At 52.2% G+C, this 23,057-nt stretch overlaps 1 protein-coding gene and 1 long non-coding RNA gene across 8 annotated transcripts in view; both read left to right on the top strand.

Moving 5' to 3' along the window:
- Positions 1–7,463, top strand: part of LOC101804293 (lethal(3)malignant brain tumor-like protein 4) — a 50,011-nt gene extending 42,548 nt beyond the window's left edge. For all 6 annotated transcript variants that reach the window (XM_027443810.3, XM_027443811.3, XM_072027300.1 and 3 more), the window contains 2 exons: positions 35–97; positions 3,461–7,463. In XM_027443810.3, the coding sequence (XP_027299611.1) occupies positions 35–97; positions 3,461–3,589 (192 nt within the window). In that variant the 3' untranslated portion in view covers positions 3,590–7,463. The remainder of the gene's footprint in view (positions 1–34; positions 98–3,460) is intronic.
- Positions 7,464–11,404: 3,941 nt separating this feature from the next.
- LOC110354289 (uncharacterized) lies at positions 11,405–22,717 on the top strand. Of its 2 annotated transcripts, XR_011804820.1 has the most exons (3): positions 11,443–11,758; positions 11,881–16,484; positions 17,507–22,717. It is a non-coding gene; the product is annotated as an uncharacterized lncRNA (long non-coding RNA). The 2 variants fall into 2 exon arrangements; XR_011804819.1 differs by lacking the exon at positions 17,507–22,717 and having other exon boundaries at positions 11,405–11,758; positions 11,881–13,949.
- Positions 22,718–23,057: the final 340 nt, after the last annotated feature.

Here is a 23,057-nt window from a genome sequence, read left to right as displayed (position 1 = left end):
TATTCACGTTCTCTTCTTCTACATCTAATTATAGGTGGCAAGCTTTATCCAGCGTCTACCTGGTTGCAAAGAACAAGCATCCGTGTTCAGGGAAGAGGTAAGCCAAGCCTGCCATGTGCACTCCCAGATGCAGTGCTGTGACACTGCTGGGTCTGCTCCATACCCCTGCTGCTCCGGAGTTACGGGGCTGACTGCACAGACATGCTCAGCCTTGTCATTAAGGAGCCTGTGGCATTTAGGAGGCAGCTTCGGCATCAAGCTCGATTCCAGCATGGTTAATTGCATTCTGCTGCTTTAAATTTCCCCTCCAGTTCCAATCACTTAGCTTATGCTTAACATCCTGTCTTGGACTATGGCATAGTGTTTCTGGCATCGTTATAAAGATGTCCTGTTGGAAGGGTGCAGCGAAGATCTCATCTGCTCCCTCTAACGAGAACATATGCCTACTCCTCTTGGTGAGGCTGGCAGTCGTAGGGTGTCTTAGGAGCTTCTCCTGAGGACTGAGGTGGGAGCAGGAGAAGGTCCTTGCCTTGAAAAGCAGTTGCTGGGAAGTCAGCGTCACCTGCATGCGGCGTGTCCTGTCACTGCTGCCTCGTGCCAGGCTGGGCTCTGGGCTCTGCGCCCTGTTTGTGGTGCCTTCACCGTGGCTTCTCAGAAACCGCAGCTAGCGCAGGATACGGCTGTCCTGTTCCTTAGCACGTCCTGTCACTGATGGTACGATGCCCAGGCTCTGCTGATTGCTTTGGCTTCCAGTTACGATGCAGGTACAACTCGGAGGTTCTGTGCGAGCCCCTGATTAATATGCACAGCCGTGCCTCCCTTCTGTCACCACAGCTCTCCTGCTTTGATGGGAAGAGCTTGAGGGGTTGTGCCTTCTCTGTATTCTGCAAGGCACTGAGCACACCCTCTGTACCGAGGAGACGCGCTGCACGCTGTAGTGACTGTAAAGGGCAGGTTTTTAATAGATGACTGCTCCCCAGAGCTGGCTTCCTTTCAGGATGAATCAGGCCGTAGTGCATTTTATGGGATTTATGCCTCTGTATTTTGTTTTCCCTTATTTTAAAACACACACGCACACCAAATAAAAAGCAAAATAAATTGAGGCTTGCGAGAAGCACCGTTCGCAGTGTGACGTTCTAGTGCAATGCTGTTTAATTGAATATAGTGGGAATAATGAAATTTATCCTACTGAGCCAGTCCTTCGGTGTAGCTGAGTGTAAAAGATGCAGCCTGATTTCTAGTGAAGTTGTGCTCAGAAATGAGGGCTTGGTAAGTGAGATGTAAGTCTTGTAATGAATCCAACCATTCACAATTTATTTCATTTCTTCTAGTAATAATTTAAATGGGCCCTGAGCAAGGTGGCTGTTTTCTAGTTCAGAGAGCAGCCTGGCCGTGTTCTATTTTAGTACCTGATTTTCTGCAACCTCCAAGTATGATTCGCTATGCCAAACGAGAGGGGCTTGGACTGTTTTTCATGTTTCTGCTCAAACTGAACTGTCAGTTTGAAATTAAAACCCTTTTAGCAGTTTGGCTTTGGCCAGAATTCAGGTGTGAGTGACAGGACTGCTGGCCTCCACCAGGGTTGTCCATTAGCTGTAATCAGGCCTCTGAGTGCTCTCAGTTTAGGATAAATAAATCCCTTGCAGGCTTCTCTTGGCTGGGGGGAGAGGGATAAGTTGCTGCTTACGTTACGAATGAAGAGAACAAATTGTGCCCAGAATTTTAAAAACCATCCAAATAAGATGGAACAAAGAAATGAATAATAAACCACAGGCAGTGATAACGGCGCTTGTTTCTAGGACCGGTTCAGGGAAGGTCTGGTTAAAATAAGCATCTTCGAGGCAATGCAGTGAAAGTGAAACACGGTAATAATAATACTGAACTCAAAAACATTTTGAAACACAGGACTGTTTTTCCAGCAGCTTTCTCCTGCTCTTGACTCTTTTTATTTAATTTAAGCAGCAGTCCATCCATTTCAAGCTATTTTTAACATGGGCATTGCAGCAGTGTAGACTCCAGGCAGCTTGTAAATAATATTCAGTGAGGTTGTGTGGCTGTCTGTGGACTGGGAGCCCTGCTGTCATTTCCAGTGTACGTACTGGGAGGTAAAAGTAACTTGCTAACAGTCTCTTGTGTGGCCAGAGAGGAGGAAACCAAATCTCCCATGTCCCAGCTCTTTGCTTTAATTGTATGTTTGTCCAAGTTTATTGAATGTATCCTCTTCCGTCAGTTGTTGACATTCAAAAGAATTCTAGTTAGGAAGACTGCAGGGACAGAAGAATTGTTATTCTGGATCAGCTGAGAGTCTGGTGGTGTCTGCTGGACTGGTGAACATCAAGCGAGAGGAGGAGATGGCTGTCGGTCTCTGTAAATGGACTTTAATGGAACAACTTAGAGACACATGCATTGTTTGTCTGTGTCCATTAATCTTTGGCTTCCTCCCTGCAGCACTTGGGGTTTATGTTAATTATATCTTTGTTGTCTCTCTGGATGTCCTTATGAACCCAAGTACATTTTTTAACCTCTTCTTAATATGTTTTTACTCACTGGTACCTAGAGCATCCCTTACTTCCACAAGGTAGTGTGTTTTTGGATCGCTTGCTTTGAATCTAATTGAATGTCTCCTTGCTGACAGATTAGGCGAGTGTGTGTATAAATCCAGACATATTCCAGGTCTTTACTGTGCCGTGTTTTATATAGCACATCTTTTACCTTGTGCTGAACAAGCGCATTTAGTGTCATTGAAAGTTATTTCATAACAGCCTCCTGTTTTTACTCCTTTAAATGGAGACTGGTTGGTTGTGGGCAGAGGACTGGCTCTTAGAGCAGCCAGGTGTGCACATCTAAGGGTTTTTTTTCTCATCTGTAAGGTTTCTAGCAAAGCTGACCAAAAAAATCAGCTTCAAACTTTACTCTGAACAGCTCAGCAGGAATCCAAATAGCTGTGCAATGACAGTATGTAATGAATGCACTAGGAAATGGTGATTTTATACTTCTAATCATTGCAGATCAGTGTAATAGATTAATTCTTGGATAGCTGCCTCCTGAAGACTTGCATTTCCTGATCTAATTTCTGGCCACAGATTATGAATAGGCAGTAGGATTTTTGACAGTTGTTGGCTTTTTAGAGAAGTATCCTTACAGTGAACAGAAAGTCTAATGAACGAGCCTCCTCCTCGTCATCTCTTTGTTATTTTTGCCCACACTTTGGCTTCTCTGTTTCTAGAAGACGGACTTCTTGGTTGAGGCCTGAGACCCCTGGGAAGGGCAGCATGCCTGGGAACTTCAGGCTGGGTGGGTGCCAACACTAGGGAGAAATATGAGGTCTCAGACTTCAGGGCTGTGCTTGTGCTTTCGTTCCTCAGTTCTAAGTACATTGTTTAACTGAACAAGCAGAAGTGAGAACCCTGCCTGTATCTTCATGGTAATTTTTATCTGATGTTGTGTTTTGCACCTCTAGCAGATAGATGGTGAAGCCTTTCTGCTCCTGAACCAGACCGACATAGTTAAAATACTTGGTATCAAACTGGGGCCTGCCCTGAAGATCTACAATGCCATTCTCATGCTCAAGTCTGCAGAAGAAGAGTAAGAAGAGCCCTTCGGCAGAGCCCAAGAGGAATTGACAGGGAACAGATCTTCCACTGAGCATTACAACGTGCCCAAGAGGCAAACTTGGACTTGGATATATTTTAAGTAGAACTTTATTAAAAAATATTTTGAGGACATAAAAATCCTGCCGCAATCTGGAATATGGGGCAGCTTCACTTCCAAGAAGAGGATATTATTATATTTTGTAATTGAGTTTGGTTTTGATATATCAATCTCTTTTGAGATCTAGAAGACACCTCCGGTTATAAGGGGAATCCAGGGTAACATTGGTGGAGCTGCAATAGTAAGAGGAAAGTTACAAGTGAAATGAATTCTGTGTCCGATGATAGTGCCTGAAAGAGAGACTGAGTTATCACCAGCATGTTTAATATGTATATATATGTATAAAAACTCTGAGAAGAGAGTAAGAAAATAGGAAAAAGGTGTCCTTCAGAGCAGTGCTGTGGGTCCAAAGCTGACCTTTTCATGACTGATTTAAACTCCAGTTTCTCCTGCTGATATTGTTCTAATACCCTTGCCTCCTGGGCTGCTCACACCACAACAGAAGCATACCATGGGCAAAGAGCTTCCATCAGTGGTCGCTTACATCGTTTCTGTTAACAAGCAAACCTTTCTCATTCATGCCACCAGGCAGTTACAGGCAAGCCCTGTTTGGATAGGCTTTGCGTGGGCAAAGCTCTCTCATACAGATATCTCCCACAGGAGACAAAGGTAAATATTCTAGCTCTATTTCTCCCATCAGTGCTTTTGTGCAACTGCTATCTGGACCATGAACATCTTACGGCAAAATGATGCCATCAGGAGCACTCGGGAATTTGATGGGTTCATCCAAGCCCTCTTCACTATCAGCCAAATGCTAGGAACTAAAAACCCACCAGTGGGCAGTGTTACGTGTACAGATGCAAGCAAGTTTCCTAGAAGCAATTTGCTTTTATTTTCAAACAATCCAAACCCCATGAACGCTTAGTGCTTTAGCATTTTCGGCCTCCAGGTGGACATCGATCTGTTGTGCCGGTGAGCTGTGTGCTGTAGTAGCAGGGCACTCACTCCTCTGCATCTTCAGTGGCGAGGCAGGAAGGAAGAACACGTGGGCAGGTTTCACTGAAGGGGGATCAGGGTTTGAACAGCAAAGCAAGGTAGGAATTACTTCTCAAAAGAGATTGCTTCCTCGCTGGCACAGATCAGCAAAGCTTGTGGCTGTGTTCCTGTGTGTGCAGGTGGCAGCCTGTGTGCTTTCCTGCCAGAAGAGCACTGGTGTTCCTTGCTCTGCTGGAAGCCAAAGCACAGCTTTAGGAACATGCAGCAGGGACTGCAATGCCTTGGATGGGGGATTTCCATGCCGTTATTTCCAAAGCCATTTTCTTCCAGTGGGAAGCGGGGAGCCCTGCCGGGGCCCTGCTCAGCATTTCCCGTTGCAGCTGGCAGCATGCTGGCTTCTGACTTCCTCTGTCTCTTCTGGAGTTCAGCAAGAACCATCACAGCTAGGTAAAACTTTCCACCTCTTCATTCGAAGCTGCCAGGCTGTGAGCGAGTGAGCAAATCCTCCTGAGCACTGGAAGAGTGCTTGCACTGTGCTGCCGAAGGCAGGCATGCCATCACAGCCCAGGGCTGCACGAATTTCTCAGGGCACACCCTTTGTGACTGTGTGATGGCACAGGGAACGCACTTGGTTTTCTGTCTTTAATCACTCTGTGTCCTTTGTCCAGCCTTGAAGCTTCTGCGAAGGTCCTGGTGACTTTTCTTACATTTATCAATAGAGCAGAATCCACGCTGCTGAAAGCATTCAGTCCTGGGTTAATGTGTAGAGCTATTGGTCTTATTGCTTTCTATTTTTGTGTAAGGTGTTAAGGATTTTAAGCCTTCCACAGAGAAGACATAAGGGTGGGGGGATATTTAATCGCTGAAACCTTGAATAGCAGCCAGGCAACTGCAGGAGAGTATAGTGATTTAATGCAGTAGTAGGACTAGAGATACAAACTTAATTTATTAAAATGAATTTATGGTATGACAGCCAGGATTTTCACCAAAGAGTCACGTTCCTTTTTCCCACTCTGTGCACCCAAGTCTGTGTAAAGGCTTCACTTGGGATCGGCACGTCCTGGGCTGTGACACAGCTCGCCTTCCAAGCACAGCAAAATCCGTTCATGACAACTGGAGCAGAGGGTCAGTGGCTGGACTGTTTTGTTCCTGGCTCTCCACCCCTTGCTCAATAACCCTGAGCCCTTCTTTGCTCCAGTTTCCCTGCCGTGACAGCCAGCCAGGTGGGGTGAGCACAGCGCTACCTTGTTCTTGTCTCAGGAAGCAGGTCCTGCCAAATCTTCTGTTTTACCTCCTTCCTTTGGGAAACTGCCCTGGGGGACGGCAGACTGCCTCCAGCAATAAAACAAAATGTGATATTATTTCATCTCTTGCTATATATAGATAGAGGATGAAGAGAATTGGTGCAACAAGCAATAAGATTCTCGTCGCTGAAATTACTCAAACAGAAGAGAGATCTTTAATCCTAGGGGCTTCCAAGCCAGCTGGATCAGATGGAAATGTGTGCTTGGAGTTTATTCAGTGACAGCAGTGGTAGTGCTTTCAGCAGGGAGGAAGGAGGAACCCTTTTAGGGATAGAAGAAGGAGGAATGTGCTTCTTGTGCCTTTTTTTGTAATCCAGTAATTGTCTTTGCAGAGCAAGCAAGAATGTGCACACATCTATTACTGATTCTTTTTCCAAATATAGCTATATTCTAATAAAATCAGACAACTTCACGGTACTGCAAGGGCAAAAAGATTTCCTGTCCTCGCTGGACGTGTTTAAAATTCCCTAATATTTACAAGACTAAGTGAAAACAACTCATCTTTTAGCCTCAGCTTTGCTCCTTGACTTAGGAATTCACTGCTGGCCGATGCCACCTTGCCTGCAGCAGGGAGCCCTGCTTTTGTGGGCAGCTTGAGGGCTTGATCCTGCTTTTGCAGCCTCAGCTCTGCCTTTTCCCAGTCCTGGTCATGGCCTGTGTCTAGGCGAGGGCTCTGCAGATGCCTTTGATTGTCCTAATGCCTTGTTGTCTAATTTGAAACATGCACTTTGAAGCAGAAAGCCAAAAGTAGGGGCTCTGTGTCGAACAAAAGCTGCAACTGGTTAGTGCCACCTGGTTTAGGAGGCTTTCATAGTCTACTGAGCATCAACAGAAACCGGCTGTTGGCCCAGAAATAAATGACTTGAAAGCCACACGGAGCTGGGACAGCTTCGTGGGGACCAGCAGCACAGCTGCGAAGGCTCCCTTCTCGGCTAGGGTGGCTCTTACTCCTGAATGTGTTTTGGAAATCCAAAGCGATCGAACGGTTCTCCTTTTTTCTTTTCTCCTCTACTGTTAACTCTACTGTTAAAGTTTTTCTGTGCCACCGCAAATGATCGTCCTTGTAATCCAGGAGCAGCAAATTTCCGCTCTGGGTAATGAATCGCATTAACGTCGGACAGAAGCGTTCGGCAACACTGAGAGCAAAATTCTACAACCAAAGGAAAAAAAAAAAAAAGAGAAAAAACTCAGCCCAGGGGATAAGCTAGTTCAGCTGTAGAAGATTTCCTGCCTGCTACTTTCATGCCCTGCTTAGGGATTTATACCACAGAAAGCTTTAAAGTTTCTGACATTCTCCCCGCCATGTGATGAGCTAGCTTATTTTTGAAATTCCTATTACTTGAACTGGAAACATGCACAGGGGAAGGGAGGGTGCGCGTTGTCTCTGTTCAACCTCTGAAATGTTTGCCTGTTTTAAACCAAACAAATACTTGAGCTTTTTGACACTAGCCATGATGTTGCACTCCACCAATGCTTTCTTCTGGAAATGTGAATAAAATTAATATAAATTCAGACCCGTCTGGTTCTTTCCAAGCGTGGGGCCGACCCCAGCTCGCCGCCCTGCTGGGCAGGCCCCAGGGTGGGTTGGGCATTGCAGGGACCTTGCTTTTAGCCCTTGTTTTCCTCCCCATAAACCTGAGAATCAAAATACAGGGAGAGTTTGCATCTATCATCTCTTTAATCATCCAGAGCAAAGCCCTGTGTTTGTACTCTCCTTGATTTGTACACAGGACAGCATCGACTTCGGCCGGTATCGCAGCTGAGGCTGTGCCTAATCCCCCAAATTCCTTCCTGTGCTGCTGACAATATTTTAATCCCTCGTGCTTTTCTATTGCAACCCCCCCAGGACTATGCTGGCCTAAAGCAGCTTCCAAATCGGTGTGCTTAACTAAAATTAGCAAGAACTTGCTATCAGCACGAATCAATGTTAAACCTCGGTGTTTTGGGTTCTTTGTGCCTGTTTCACCTTTCTTGAGGCGCTGTTGAGCGTCTTCCTTGCTGTCCGGGCATCTCAGAAGGATTTTAGTGAACTCACCTGGGCATTTGTTTCTGTTTTGAGGTGGAAGCCTTCATCCAGCCAAAACACGGGAGCGGTTCCTGCGGTGCTGAGCTGAGCCAGGAGCAAAGGGGCGAGGGTATGGGCTGGCTTGTTAGCAGGCTGAGATTAGCAGACCTCTCAAAACTAAAAATATTGGCGAGCTGGCCTCTGGCCATAATTTCTAAACTATCCCATCATCAGGGTAAACATTTGCTCTCGCTGGTTTTCCCTTCCAAGGTTTTTGCTTCTATTTAAACCCTGGCTTGTTTGCTTTTGTTACCGTGATCAGATTCCCAGCCTGGTGAGCCTGGATGCTTGTTGCATGCTCGATAACATCGAATTTTGCTTCTGCTTGCTCCGTTCGTTCCCTTGGGGTCCTGCTGGGATGTGTGCTCCTCTCTGCCGTTGCACTTTTGATATCTGAGTTTCTCCGTGGAAGCCGAAAGGATTTTTTTTTTTAACTGAGATTTTGATAGAGAAGTCTTAACAGAGCAGGGTGCATTAATCACCCAAATGGCTGATTACATTTGCAGATTATTCTGCTCAAGCAGTCAGGGAATTTTTTGTTCTGAGCCACATTTCTCCGCGGGCAGGCCAAACCTGTCATTTATTTTTTTGCCTTCTGGATGCCAGCGTCTGCGGCCAGCCCAGCCCTCACCACGCTCCTTGGGTTTTTGCTTGTGCTGGGGCTCCTGCACGCTGCCCAGGGGGGTTGAGCCCCCACACAAAGGTTTTAAGGGGTCTGCTTGGTTTAGGTGGAAGGCAAAGCCGTGGTGGAAGGGCTGTGCCACTCGCATCACCTCTTTGCATCATCCTTTTGCCAAACATCCATCTCCTGTGAGTTGGGTTCACCGGGACTGCCTGGCATTGTGCAGCTTTGGGCTGGCTCAAGCTACTGGAGCCAAACTTTGTGCTGCCTACCCCCAGCACCCACCGAACCCTTGTTGTGTGATCTTAGTGCTGCACATCGCTGTGGGGTCCCCTCTGAGCAGCTCGGTTCTTGTCGTGCTGCTGTGAAAACTTCCAAAGGGGCAAAATGTGGCTGAGGGGATGGAGCCAGCACCGGGGAAAACGAGCATCCTCCTGACCTCAACCCCGTGCAGCACGCGGCCCCTGGTCCTCCCCTCGGCCTCTTTTCCTAGAGGATTCGTGCCCTGAGCTGTGTCCTTGTCTGACACCGCAGCCTTCAGAGAGCGGCGGTGGCTTCCCCTCCTCCTTCCCTCCCGTAACATCTCCCGGGGCTGCGATGCAGTGGCTGCCGGGGGCTGTTTGCCTTGGCTGCACGTTTTGGAGGCTGAGCACCCATCCCTGCTGGGCTGGGCTCTGCTCCCGGCGGGGTGGGGAGATGCAGAGCGGGCGCCTTCAGAGCGATGGCAGCAGCGGATTGAGGCTAGGGGCTGTTGCTTTTGGGTGTAAATGACATTAATTCCAAGGGGAAAACTTGTGCTGAGTGGCCGGCCCTGTTGCTTTGAGATGCTGCCTGCCCTGCATGGGAAACGTGCCCAGATCTGCTCTGGGGGAACCTGGGGGCTGCAATGGGGTCGCTCTGGTGAAGGAGGTGCCCACGTCCCCCCGATGCTCAGCAGGGCAGGGAGCAGCCGGGGTTAGGTGAAGAAGAAGCCGAGCCCCTTCACCTCCTAAGTGCTTTTAAACACCAGTTTTCATTGGGTTTTCGCAGCGGGGTTGAGGAGTTAATCAGCATTTTAGCAGTGCTCAATTAACCTGCTGGTACCCGGCGGTGTAAAAGGAGGCGTGTGCTGGGCACCAGCTCTCACATCCTCATCTGTGCAGGATGGATCCTGCTCCTCCAGGGCCCCCAGGCAGGTTCCCTGCTCCAGTTCCCCCTGCACGTTTCTCATTTGGCCGCTGTAAAGCTCTCGAGCCCAGGAGCTGTAAAACCAAGCATCGCTGCACCAAAGCCCAGCGAGGAGGGGGAATTGTGTCCCCTCCGTGCTCATGTGCGAGCTGCTGGACAAATCCTGCCTTTGGGAGGAAAAGAAAAAGGTGCAAAGGACAAACCTGGTGGCTGGAGGGGCCTGGGGCTGTGCTGCCGCTCCTTCCCCAAGTGACACATTTGCTCCACTATTTATTGGCCTTGCCTGGCACTTCCCCTAATATTTTCTCCCAGCCTTGCTACCACGCGCAGCCTCGGCTAATGAATTGCCCCGTGACGCTTTGTGCTCTGTGCATTATTCACCACCCAGACACTGTTAATGTAAGCAAGATATTTTTTCCCTTTTGGAGACGGCCACATTTGCTGCTGGAGGCTTTCCAGCTGTTTCTCAGAGAAAGGCGCTGAGGACTCGGGCAAAGAGGGAACCAGCACCACAGCCAGGAGCTGGTGGGGGGCTCCGACACCCCCCGACAAAACAGCCCCTGGCAAATCTGAGCAGCTCCTGCCCAAAAATGTGATCACACGAGGGATTTGGAGCATGGTTTGTCTCCCAAACCAGCTCCAGCACCAGGGTCAGTCAGATGTTCCTGGGCATGTTCATCAGTGCTGAGCTCTTTGGGGCCAGAAAACGGCTTTTGCAGCAACGCTTATTTTTGGAGTTGCCCCACCTGCATGATGCCAAATGTTCCTGCACCACCAAAAAGCTTGAATCAAGCTTTTCCGCTCTGGGCTCAGGTACCCAGGGCATGCGGCTCTGGGTTTTGTTATCCCTGGCAGGAGCGCAGGAAGCTGTGGTATGTCTCCGCGCTACTGAGCGGGACCACACAGCTCTTCAATGAGCCTCTCCGGATGCATCTTGCGCCGTCTTGAACTCATCTCTCTTAGGGGTGGAATTGGAAATGGCCAGAGAAGAGGCTTGCATGTAAATTCCCCTCTTCCCAGCCTGGGGAAGGTCTTGCTCTCCGGTTTCAGTGAAAAAACTTTCCAAGCATCTTCATTTCAGAAGCAGCACAGCAGCTGAAACTCTTTTTTTTTTTTTTCCCATGAAACAGATTTCTTTTTCCTCTGGCTTGCACCGTGCCAGGGCACCACATGCAGGAAGAATTCACCTAATGAGTTGTTGGAGCTCAGCAGCGCGAGGCTGGGCCCCCGATGGGACTGGGGCAGAGGGCTGGGGTGCTCAGCAGGGCTGTGAGTGGCCCCAGCTCCTCCTGGGGAGCAGGGGGAGGTGGTTGGGCAGTGTGGCATGGGCATCCCTGCTGCTTTTTGTCCCTGCGCCCTGGGACAGGACCTCTGATCCATGCAGCAGCTGTGTGTTCCTGCCGGGGACTCTCCTGACCCTTCTCCACGTGCTTTGCTTTCTGCCTGGGTTGGTTTTCTTCCCTTTTCCATCTGGTTTTCCCTGCTCCTCAGCTCGGCTGCCCTGGGACCCTCGTTCCCCTGCCAGTCAATTCATCCTGTGCTCGGTTAATTCTGCCCCTCGCCCACACTTGATTCTCTTCCACCCATGCCTGCTGGGGTCTTTGTGCTCCCGTAAGCCTCACCTAATGCTAATTAGAGGCTGCGGGCTGGGCTGGGAGGATAAATAACGAGCGGTGATGTGCTTGGAGCAAGTGGGAGAGTGCTGCTGCTGCTGCTCATCTCGCTGCAACAGCATCACGGAAGGTCCCCGGCGTTGGTGGCCCTGCGAAGGACTTCCCGAGGAAGCTGCTCCCCCCTCCTCCTCCCCATAAGCTGACCCCGAGCCCCTCGCAGCCTCCCACGCCGCTCCCCTGGGACTGCACCAAGCTCAGGGCCGGGTGACCTGCTTGGAAGAAACCTGCCCTGAACTCCTCCTGAACCTGGAGGTGGGTGAAGGAATAATTCACACGGCAAGTAAATAAAGCCTCTTGGCTTCGGTTCCAAATGTAGTTACGTTCAGTGTTACCAGTTTCTGAGTAAATCTTTTCTTTTTTTTTTTTTTTCCTATTTATTTTTATTTTTTTATATCCAGGCAGCTTCTCTTATAAAATGTGCATGAAGGCTTTATGCAAGCAGGGCAGGAAGCAGACCCCTTTTTTTAAATCTTGCACGGAGTTATCTCCGCAGCGGAGCAGCTGAAGCTTTCCTCCTGCCCTAAAGCCAGTGCTTGTTTACATCTACTTACAATCAAATTACATTAAACATCCAGAGTGATGCAGCAGATAGCACCATTTCGCCTTGCCATCGTGCTTCCAGCTGGCAGCGCAGCTCCACATCCACCACAAATGGAAAATCTTCATAAATTCAAATGCAGAGCTGCTGGCTGCAGAGCCACGGAGTCGGCTTTGGGGTGGGAGAAAAACGGGGGGTTTGGCCCCAAAGCTGTAAGGAAAGGACCACGTGCATCTGAGAAGGGCTTGGAGCGATAACCAGGAGGAGTGTAGCGTGCTGGTATCTTGAAATCTGGAGGTGCCGTGGTTATCACAGAGCCTGCGGTGAGAAGCTGGGGCTTCTGCAGGCGCTGCCACCCCCTCCTTGGAGCCCTCCAGCACCCAGGTGAGGTGGACACGCTGCTTCTGCACAAGCCTCAGGGATTAAAAGATCTGGGTGGAGGTGTTCAAGTCCTTCTGGCTGGTGGAAGGCGGTCCCCGGTGTTTGCAGGGAGCGAGATGCAGCGCGGGGAGTTCTCCTTTCATCTTCCAGAGGCAGCGCGGTAGCATCTGCAGCCCTTCAAGCAGCCGCGTCTGGTTAGGATCATCCCCTGCTTCCGCCGAACCAGGGTTTAGAGCAGGAGACCTCCCTTCAAAGAGGTGGCTTTGTTGAGCAGTAAAATTGATGAATTACTGGAAGGGGTAAGGAAAACAAAGCCTTCTGTTGATCCCGCGGGGTAAGGCCTGCTGTGGCAGAGATGCTCGGCGAATAATGGAATAAAAAGGTTTTACCTCCCGTCACCCCCTCTGTGCCGTCCTTCTCCCGGGCAGCAGCCAAAATGCTTTGGGCCATCCTGAGGTGCTCCTGCCCAGATTCAAGAGGTAAAGCAGGGGTGTAAATGGAAAAACACCCCACAGATGGCTGCTGGCCGCCCTCGAGCAGGACTCTCACCTCGTGGGAGGCTCCGCAGGGGTGCTGAGCATCACCCGCATGGGTGCAGGTGAGACCTGGCTGCAAGGGGGCATCGGCTGCTCTGCTCCAGGCAAAGGACGAGAGCAACAGCCTGAGCCTGCCTGCCTCCATCCCATCTCCCTGGGTCACAAAAGGCAGAAGGAAACAAACAGGGTGGGTTTATGTGATCCAGAGAGGCACAGGGCGATGTCAGGAGGACCTTTTGTCTTGGGCATCTCAGCTCCTGTGCCACAGGGGAGAAAAAAACAAAGCATCAGTGGAAAGGGGTGATGCCCCCTTCTCTTACACAGCCACCTTGGGGTCAGACCTGTGGAAGCACTGACTTTCCCCTTAACTCTCGGGGGTCCCAGAGGATCTCTGCCTGCCCTTTGGGTGTGGTGAATCCCCCCCGGCAAGGTACACGGGGGGTACACGGGATGCTTCCAGCAGCACCATGTGTCACCGTAATAACACCGCGAGGTTTTTCTCCCATCTCCTCCTTCCTTAGGCCTGGCTGTGCAGGACCTCAGAGTGTAATTAACCCAGAAAGGCTCCGTGCAGTGTTGAGCAGGTGCTGGCTGAATTTAGGAAACCATCGGATGGGAAATTCAGCAGCTGGAGGGGCCGGGGCCGTCCCAGAGCTGTTTCCTCGCCGTCTCGCCTGCTGCTGCTCAGCCTACGTGGAGAGAGGCAAAAAACCAACAGCTGCACGTGAGGTCATAAAACAGCCCCAAAAGGATGAAAAAAAAATAAAACAAAACCCTACGCTAATACCCCGCTGGGAGCTCAGGTTCAGCAGGACTCATAAAATCACTACTTGAGCCTTCGGCAGAGTGTTAATTATTTTCATGCCTATTAGAGCCGGGTGTGTAATTGCTCCAGCGCCTGTTAGCAGGGTGAGTGAGTTCCTCTCCCGCATGGCACCTCCTTTTTTTTTTTTTTTTTTTTCCTTGTTTTTCATCTCGGCACAGCCACTGGGAGACCTGATCCAAGTTTTCAGCTTAATGTGGTGTCAGAAATCTTTGCTAATCAGAACGGCCGTTCCCCCTGGACCACTCCGGGGTGGGAGGGAGCCCATTTTGCAGCGTTTAGATGCCAGAAGAGCTTGCACTGCTGCCCTGGGAGAAATCCAGCGTTCATGAGCCTATTCATTTATTTCTTCAGCAGAAAATCATCCCAAATTTCACATCGCTTGGTAAGATGAAGCAGCACTTTGAGGAAAGCAGCTCTTAGAGGTGGATTTCTCTCTTGGTACTGGAGCATCTCTTCCCAGGAATTGCTCTCACTGATTCCCCACCTTCCCTTTGGGCCCACGTATCTCCTCTGCTTGCCATTTCTTGACTTTTTTGCCCTCTTTTTAGCTTCTCATCCTTGCTTCCAGCTGCTTGTGTCTGGTCAAGATCTCCCCTGCTCACAGAGGATGGGGACAAAGGGCCCCAGGCACATGCCCCCATCAGCAGGAGGAGGCTGCTTTTGTTTTTCCACGGCGGCCCCCAGAGATGCTCTTACCACTCCGACTGACTCCTTGACAGGTTTCAGCTAATAATCACACTCCGATGTGCCTGCAAATATAATCAGTGGTAAGTGCGCAGATATAATCGTGCTGGGGAAGGGAAGAGGTGCCATTTAGCAGCTCCAGAAAAGCCTGCGAAGAAGCTGCTTTCTTCAGACTATCGGTCCTTGGGGAGCGATAGCACATGCAATATTCAGTGGGACATGGAAATCAACACAGAAAGAGCCATAAATATCTCCAGGAAAAATCACCGATGGAGAGCACGAAGCTGAAAACGATCGGAGGTCTGGAGAGAGCCTCCTCGGGGGGCTGCGGCCAGAGACCTGCGTTTAATTCCCTCCGGCCCTGGCTTAAGGTGGGGAAAAATCTTCATGCTCACCCACCCCACAAGGGCATTTGGGAGGGCTCCTGAGCCCCAAAATACTTCCCAGGGGTGCGGAGGGGCCGGGTGAGCCGTGCTCAAGGCCGTGCTGCTGCGGAGCATCCCAGCGCGTACCTAATCTCATTATGGGGCTTTCCATACCACCACAACGCTGACATAATTATCACAGGATTTTCCGTTAGCCAGTTCTTAATTGAAAACTTGCTTGGGGGAAGCAGTGTCAGGTTGCTGAGGTTAAAATTCTCCTTTTTGCTCCCATGAACCCCCCGAGTTTCTGGTTGTTCCCAATGGGTTTCTTGGCCCATCCGGGGCCCCGCTGGGGCCTGCCCCCTGCCCGGTGTTCAGGTGGCCATAAAACATCTCCATTCCCAGGATCCGCGCGGTGTAATCCTCTCCAGAGGGATTACTGCCAGCATTTGTCACGCTTGTCAGTGCCTTTATGCTGAAGGCCGTTTGGCTGCCGCCACCTCAGGACTCCGAGTGTGCCAGGTTCGAGCTGTCCGTGCGTGTGTGCACGCGTGGATCACACGAGGCTGGGTGGTTTTGGGGTAAAACTTGGCGAAACGCGGTAACTGGTGCTATTCCACCTCCCAAATGTCTGTGCACACATACAGCTCCTCATTGCTGCTGCATTTTCCCAGAAAGGGGAAAACTCGCCTGGCACCAGAAACCTCAGCCGAGGGCTTTGAAGCTCGCTGAGGTCCAGCGATGAGAGCGAGGCCTCACGATGGGAACGGCGGGGCTGCTTTAATTGCAAACAGCGCTCCTGGCCGCGCTGGGAGGACAAACCAAACCCCGCCGGCACGCACTGCCTGGCAGCACCGCCGCTGCACCCAGGGCGAGCAGAGATGCTGCTCTGTGTGGGGCGGCAGGGTGAGGCCCAGGGCATCTCCAGGAGCTCAGGAGGGACAGGGAGCTGGGAAAGTGCCACAATTCTGGAAATTGTTGTTGTTTCTGCGCTTTATTATGGGCTGCGGTGAGGCCACGCTTGCGTTGGGCTGGGAGAGCTCTGTGCAGGCACTGCAGGAATGTTGTGAGCTGCTTGCTCCTGCATGCATGGCTGGGTGTGTGTGCACTGTGTGTGTGTGTGAGCATTGTGTGTGCACTGTGTGTGTTTTCTGTGTGTGCACAGTGCACGCTGTGCCGTTGCCGCACGCAGTAATGATTGCCATGTGGAGCAGCGAGCCTTGGCTGGGCTCGCAGGGAGCAGGCAGAGCTTCCTTCTCACAATAGGTTTAAGCTGCAAAGCGTTCATTGTTCCTGTGTGTGGGCACCTTCTCCCTGGGACGCTGCAGAGCTGCTGGCTGGGGAGATTTGTGCAGTGTGCGTGTAGATGATGCCATTCCACAAAACTTTCTTGACTCCTCCTTTTTTTTTTTTTTTTGCCCCATCTTCCAGTGCTCAGCATGGGGCAGGGAGCAGCAGGACGTCTTCGCTTCTTGTGTATCTGTTACATGTCCGTACCTAACCCGTGGCCTTGCTAAATTCTGAATTTCCACTTTTTCCATCATTTCTCCAGCGTGCAAGATAAATGGGCATCTCCTGGCACACCTGGGCTGCCGAGAGCCAGGAGCCTCTTCCAGCTCCTCTCTGCAAACCCCCTCCTGTCCCCAGAGCCCCCTTGCTCTGGCAGTTTTACCTGGGTAAGCTCTCGCTGTTGCTTCCATTTATCTGGGCTGCGTTAAGTGCCTGGCAGGTTGCATTATTCTTTAAGTGCGTGCAGCTCTTCCAAAATCCATCTTCTCTGTAATGACACGCAGCAGAGCGAGCTCCCGCGGGCTGGCAGTGCTGAGGTCCTGCAGCATCCCGGGGACCTTCCCCAGCAGCTGCACACGCTGAGGCTCCTGTGTTGTGCCTTTTCTTGGTAAATATGGGTGAAGGTGAAGTTTAATAGGAGGAAAAAGCTTGACTGCAGTTTCTAGACTCAGGCTTTGCCTTGTGTCCCTTCAGCTGTGGATCTGCCTGGTTTTATTTAGAAATCAGCGTATTGAGGGCACGTACCTGTTACTAACAGATATTTCAGCTGAGGTCAAAGCACAGCCCCTTGTTACACCCTGTGGTGGGAGAGTGCAATTAAAAGCTCTTCATTCTGCCAACAATAATTAAACAAGTGCATTTATTAGTCAGAGCAGCTCTGTCTGTGATGGGCATCACGAGAACCCAGCGCTGAGTAGCAAGAGGGGCTGGATCTGCACGGCGGTGCTGGAGCAAAACCCAGGGGTGCAGAGCCAGGGCAGCAGGCTGGGAGGGAGCAGGGGAGAATCGAGGGGTTTTCATCCCAGGGGCAATATGTGGGTCCCATGGGGCAGCAGCAGAGTGGGGCTGGGACCTGCACTGGGCACTGTGCTGCTGGCACCCAGCAGTGTCACCTAGCATTGGGTGCTGCCCCAGCACTCAGCACCCCCTACTCTGCACCACGGGACTGCCCCAAGCTGTGATTTTCTCTTCCTGGGGCCAGGCAGGGGGGTCCCCCTGCTCTCAAGCCACAGGGGATCCCCTCACATCAGGCTGTACGTGGGACATCGCACAGCACTGCAGGGGCACAGGGGAAAGGCAAGGGCACGGGGTTTTCAGCAGCAGGGACAGGGACCAGGGGCTGCCTGGCCCTGGGGAGGGGGCTCGGATGCTTCCCCCGCTCTGTCTCCATCCCCAGTTCCTCCCACAGCCACTTCCAGTGCTCAGCATCCATCCAGCAGAGCTGCCCCAGCTTTCCTGCAGGGCAGGCAGAGGCAGCAAAGACACCAAAGCCCCGAATGATTCCTGGTCCTGCCTCGGCCCCTCTCCCCAGCTTGCATCATGGAAACAAAAGCTCGGCCTCCGGCCGGGGCCCCTGGCACGGCTCCACGCAGCCGCTCGCTGAGCCACAGCTCCGCTTCCTCCTTGCCCTAGGGTGGCTTTTCCCTTCCCTCCCCTGATGCTGCCGCTCGTCCCCCTCTCCTGCGACAGCTCTCGCTGCTGGGAGCACCGGGGAAAAGGGAACTGCCGCCTTCTCCTCCCTCCTGCCTTGTCATCCACGAGCAAGAACCGATTAATCCAGCAGAAGCTCAGCCCTTCCCCGCTTCCCTTTTAATTTCAGACCCCTGGCACGAGGGGACACGATGAAATGCAAGATTAAATGCCTAATACCCAGGATTTGGGATTACCGAGGCCAGTCTGGGTGGTTTGAGGTAGAAGGACGTCTCGCTTTAATGGGAGGTTTTCCTCCCCGTGTCTTCTCTCCCTGCTCCATGCTTGGGAGCTGCTGCAGTTGGCAAATGCGATGCTGGAAGGATGGGGTGAGCACCAAACCCCTGCGTGGATCCAGCCCCCAAATTCCTGCCCCAACCACGGTGCCCCAGGGCGCACACAGACAAGGTTTCTGGGTTTGTAGGTAACAGCTTCGAAAGCCCCTATCCAAAACCAAGCGTATAACATCTTGAAATCGCCGCTGCTTCACCCTCTGTCCTGGAGGATTTCAGGCTTTGATAGCTGCTAAGTTGCTGCTGATTTATTCATGGCCACTTCCCACCCATTAGCTTTAATAGCTCGGGTTGCTCTGCTCCTGTCCCTGCCCGGCTTCTGCTGCTGAGGTCAAGCTCAGTGAGATGCCGGAGCCCAAATAACGTCCTGGAAGCAGCTGGAGTGCCGGATTTCCATCCTCACCGCCCGACCTTTGCAGCAGGGAAGGATGCCAGCAAACGTCCCCTCTCCTCTTCCTCTCGGTCTTCTCACTCAGCACAGGGACGGAGCTGTGGGGTGCAGATATCCCAAATCACAACAGCTTCGTGTCTGAGCCTCGGGGTCAGCTCAGCTCCTTTTCCATGTGAAGTTACCCAAGTCCTGCTCCTTCCTGGGGCCTCAGCTCCCTGCCTGTGCCCTGGGCTGTTATTTGAGGCAGGGGGGTGGGTAGATGTAGTGATGCTTGGAAGATGCCGAGACGTGGCTGCTGGGGCGAGATAAACTTATCGTTAGTGCTGGGATGCAGCTTGGGGCCTCCTGCTCCAACCTACCCACAATAACTAGCCAGAACATACAGGAGAAGGCTGTGGCCATTGCACTGGATGATTTTGGGGTCTCCTGGGCACGTCCCAGCCAGGACAGGTCTGCGGGATGGCCGGGGCTCAGGGCAGCATCCTTCACTAGCGTGCTCTGCCCAGCCTGAGTGCTGCCACATCCGGGGCTCCTGCAGCAGCATCGCCCAGGGCATCGCCACGTCCTCCACCTCCAGCAGCTGCCCACGAAGCAGGGATCGAGGCCGGCCCCCGCGGTGCCTGAGGAAGGAGGAAGAGGTGGATGGAAATGAGATTTGTCTTCCCACAAGGGCCGTGTGGAGCTGGAACTGTTACGGCTCATTTCGAAATGAAAAGGCAATCTCCGAATATTGCATTTCTGTGAAATATTCCATCCCAGCTTTAGCTGAAGCACTTCACTTCGGCTTTTATTTTTGTTACTTCAACATTAGCAAGCACTAATGCTGGGCAATTTAGAGCAGAACCTAAATGCCAAACCAAAAACACTGATGAGTTCGTGCTGAGAAGTTTGACGGCACTTCTGAGAAACCTCCAGCCGCTCTGCCGAGCCCTTTGGGATGGGAAGGCACTTGGTGCATTTTGGGATAATTCTTTCTAGATAATTTCTCCTCCATCAGGAGCTGTCTCTTGATCCCTGGTGTGAGCAAGCATCCGAAGCGACAGGCGGATGCGTGCCTCCAGAGCAAAGCCCCCTCTCCTGAGCATCGCTGGCTGCTCCAAAGCAGGGTGCTGACCCCCCCGGGCAGCACACGGGGACGTTCACACCAGGAGCGAGCGCTGGCACTCGCCTTTTCCTGCTTCCTTCTGCAGGGGGATGATGTGCAGTGCGAGTCCTGCCTTCCGCAGGCACTGGGTGCAATTAGGAACAGCCCCGGTGCAGATTTCCTTCCCCAGCTCGTGCTGACGCTGCAGTGCCGGAGCTGGGAGCGAAATGTTGAGGTGCTGCTGAGCCCCCTGGTCCCCCCACGCTGGGACTCCAGGAATGTAAATGTTCTCCTTCAGAAATATTTTCTGCCAGGTGTGCTCGCACAGCTGTGTTTTTGTGGCCCTCTTGTTGCACAAAACTTCGCCTTTTGGCCCCAAGTTACCGCCCTGATGTTCCCCTCGACTGGAAGAGGTTTCTGCTTGGTTATCTGGAGGAAGGAATAATTCCCGAAATTGTGAGCGGGATGGAGCTCTGCGACCCGTGAGCCCGGTCTTGTGGGGAAGGATTGCTTTACATGGCAGTGGAGGAGGGAGCCCATAAATCAGAGCAGGAATGCCGTGCTCTCCACCTTGTCTCCTGCGCTGGTACCGTTGGACATGAGAATAAAATACAGCATAAGGCAAAGTCTGCAAAACAGGATTATAAATCCCCAGGAAGATAAGTCGTTTACCCTTAAAGCCTTGGAAATGTATTAAATCTACTCATTTTGTAAATTTGGTTACCTTTTATTAACCTACAAAAATATGCAGGTTTTCTTGTACGTGGAACCGGACGGCATTTCCAGAGCTTCAGGTTTCTCCAAGTTCCCATTGACAAACTGGAGATAATTACTTTTCCAGGGACATGAAGGTAGTGACTCCACATCTACCGGGAGCAGAGCACGATTAATCACGGCCTGTTTGTGTTTACAGCCACTTCCCTCCCTGCCAAAACGGGGCCACCTCTGAAGCTGACTCTGAAGTTTTTTGTCCCCGCGCACTGGGGATGTGGCGCACGGGTTATTTCCAGGCGTGTGCCAAAAATATGTCTGGGAGGGACTTTGGGGAGACGCTGGCTCATCCCCCTGCCTTGGTGGTTCTCCTGATGCCTTCCCCAAATCTCCTCCACGGTAATGTGAGTCCATGGACTTTGGTGGATGCGGAGAGCAGGCTCTTCCCCAATTCCCCTGCAGCAACCCTGTGCCCGTCTGGGAAGCCGCTGTCAGCATCACCACCAGGAGCTCTGCAGGTTCCTGGGCACCAGGCAGATTGAGAATCTTGCACCCCACAGATGCCAGCTCCTGGCCCAGGAGCAGAGGGCTGTCCGGCTTCTCCTCCAGAGACTGCTCCCAGCCATGAAACTTTCTTCCTCTTCCCGGAGCGAGGCGGGCGCAGCCACAGCCCAGGGGTACAGCAGCAAGCAACAGCCACCACGAGCCTTTATAACCTCCTCAGCTGGCCTGCAGGGAATCCATCAGGTCCCCGCTCTGTGCCTCAGTTTCCCCACTGACAGGGAAGGGGGAGGGATGCCTCCTTCATTCCTGGTGCGTCCTCAAGGCTCCAGCCCCGGGCTCTGCCTTGAGACCGGTGCTGGGGCTGGGCAGAGCCGGGCTGTGGCCCAATTCTGGCAGGCAGCGGTGGCCTCCCCTTCACCTCCAGCACAGGGTCAGAGAGGGATGCGGGGCGGGGGCTCCTCTCCTCCCCTCCTCTGTGTCGGGGAAGGCTCCGCAGCCTCATTGCGCGGTGCCAAGTCCCGCTCCAACAGCTGTATGTTCTCCAGCATGAGTCATCCCACCCAGCGCTCAGCCTCTCCACAACAACATTCCTTCTCTCTGATCTAAGATCCTGGCTGTGATCAGTCGCTGTCTCCTTCTCCTTCCCCCGTCCACATGGTTCCTGTGCCCGGACCCGGTCCCCGAACGAGGCAGCAGGGAGCGGGGGAGGCTCTGCCAGGAGCAGCAACCAGCAGAGCCTGAAAAAAGGCACGTTCCGATTCCCCTCCTTCCCCCAAATCAGGAGGGAGGTGCTCAATTACCATGAGATCTATTTTTTTTTTCCCTCTCTCAGAAAAGAGGCAGTGATGTAGATTCTTTTTTACATTGCTTTCTGTGCTTCCTCCCCATCCAGTGCCTGCAGCAGGGCGAGCGCTGCCTGCCCTCTCCCAGAGCATCAGGAGAAGCGCTCCAAGCCCTGGGTCCTGCACATCTCCTGTCCTACACAGAGCTCTGCTCCAGAACCACCCCCCCGAGGCCACCCCTCTCTATTCCTGGTGCCTCCTTGCCCCCAGTGGGCTATTTTCTCCTCTTCTCTCTGCTCCTCCGGGTGTTTTCCCACTTTCTGCAAGAAGAAGTGGGAGGCGACAGGACAACGGCAGCACCCACCTCCCCGCGTCCCCTGCGCCCGCCTCCAGCACCTTCGCTGGTGCTGGTGGCATTACCGACACTTGGGGTGTCGCTGGGTGGCCTGGAACTGGGAAACTGCTTCTGAGCTCACACCGCTCCCATCCCTGGCTCCACCTGGCACAGGCACAGCCCGGGAACAGGGATCAAACGTTGCTCAAAAACATTAATTTCTCCTGGGCTGGGGAGAGCCCAGGTGGTTTCCAGTGGTGGCAAAGGGAGACGAATGTCACTGAGCAGCACAAAAATACAACTTGAGGCCATAATTCCTCACTGGGAAGCTGGGATAGTGGGACAGCGGATGAGTGAGGTGTCTGTGCAGCTCAGTGGGATGGCTGCCCCCACAAACCTGCAGCCCCAGTCCCTTCCCAGCTCCAGAAGCTGCAAAGTTTCCGCAGCGCTGCTTTAATTGAGCCTTGCAGGGGGGTTGGGGAGGACGTCCTGGTGCAGCATCTCCGCTGCAAAACCCAGCAGTGGGGATTTGGGCTCATGGCCAGGCCACGGGGTGATGCTCCCCTGCTGGAGATGGGTGAGGAACAGCCTGAGCCCCACATCTGAGCTTTGGCCCTAAAAATATTCCCCAGCAATGGTCCCTGCAATAAAGCCAGGTGCCTGCAATCTGCATTTCCTTACAGGCCATGGGATGCTGTGGCTCCCATCACGTTGGGAACAGTGGAGCTGTGTTTTGTGGCTCTCTGGGGAAAGCAGGGATCTGGTTTGATGCTCTTAGATTTGCCACAACTGTGATGAGGAGAAGCCTGGCACATTTTTAATTAAAGCCTAATAAAGAGCCTGCCTGCAAAAGATGCGTGGCAGAGGGCTTTAATGAGGCCGAATGTCCACCGATGGACACACCATGCGTACTGGTGTGTGAGCACATGGGGGAAGGCTGGGCTGGTTTTTTGGGCATCACAACGTGCTGCTGGGGCCGTGGGATGCCACCACGATGCAGCTCATGCAGTGCCACAGTCCTTGGGTCTGACAGAGGGGCTGAGCACATCTCCGGCACATTCAGGGGAAGAGAAGCAAAGTGGGATGCTGAAACCTGGCTGCTTTCGGAGCCTCTCCTCTTTGTGCCTGCCCAAGAGGGGAGAGCACTCAGGAACCTGCTTAAACAGCGTCT

Source organism: Anas platyrhynchos, chromosome 24, assembly GCF_047663525.1.
Source record: "Anas platyrhynchos isolate ZD024472 breed Pekin duck chromosome 24, IASCAAS_PekinDuck_T2T, whole genome shotgun sequence".
Classification (NCBI taxonomy): Eukaryota; Metazoa; Chordata; class Aves; order Anseriformes; family Anatidae; genus Anas; species Anas platyrhynchos.
The sequence above is the reverse complement of the archived record's forward strand: the minus strand, read 5'-3'. Positions and strand labels throughout refer to the sequence as shown.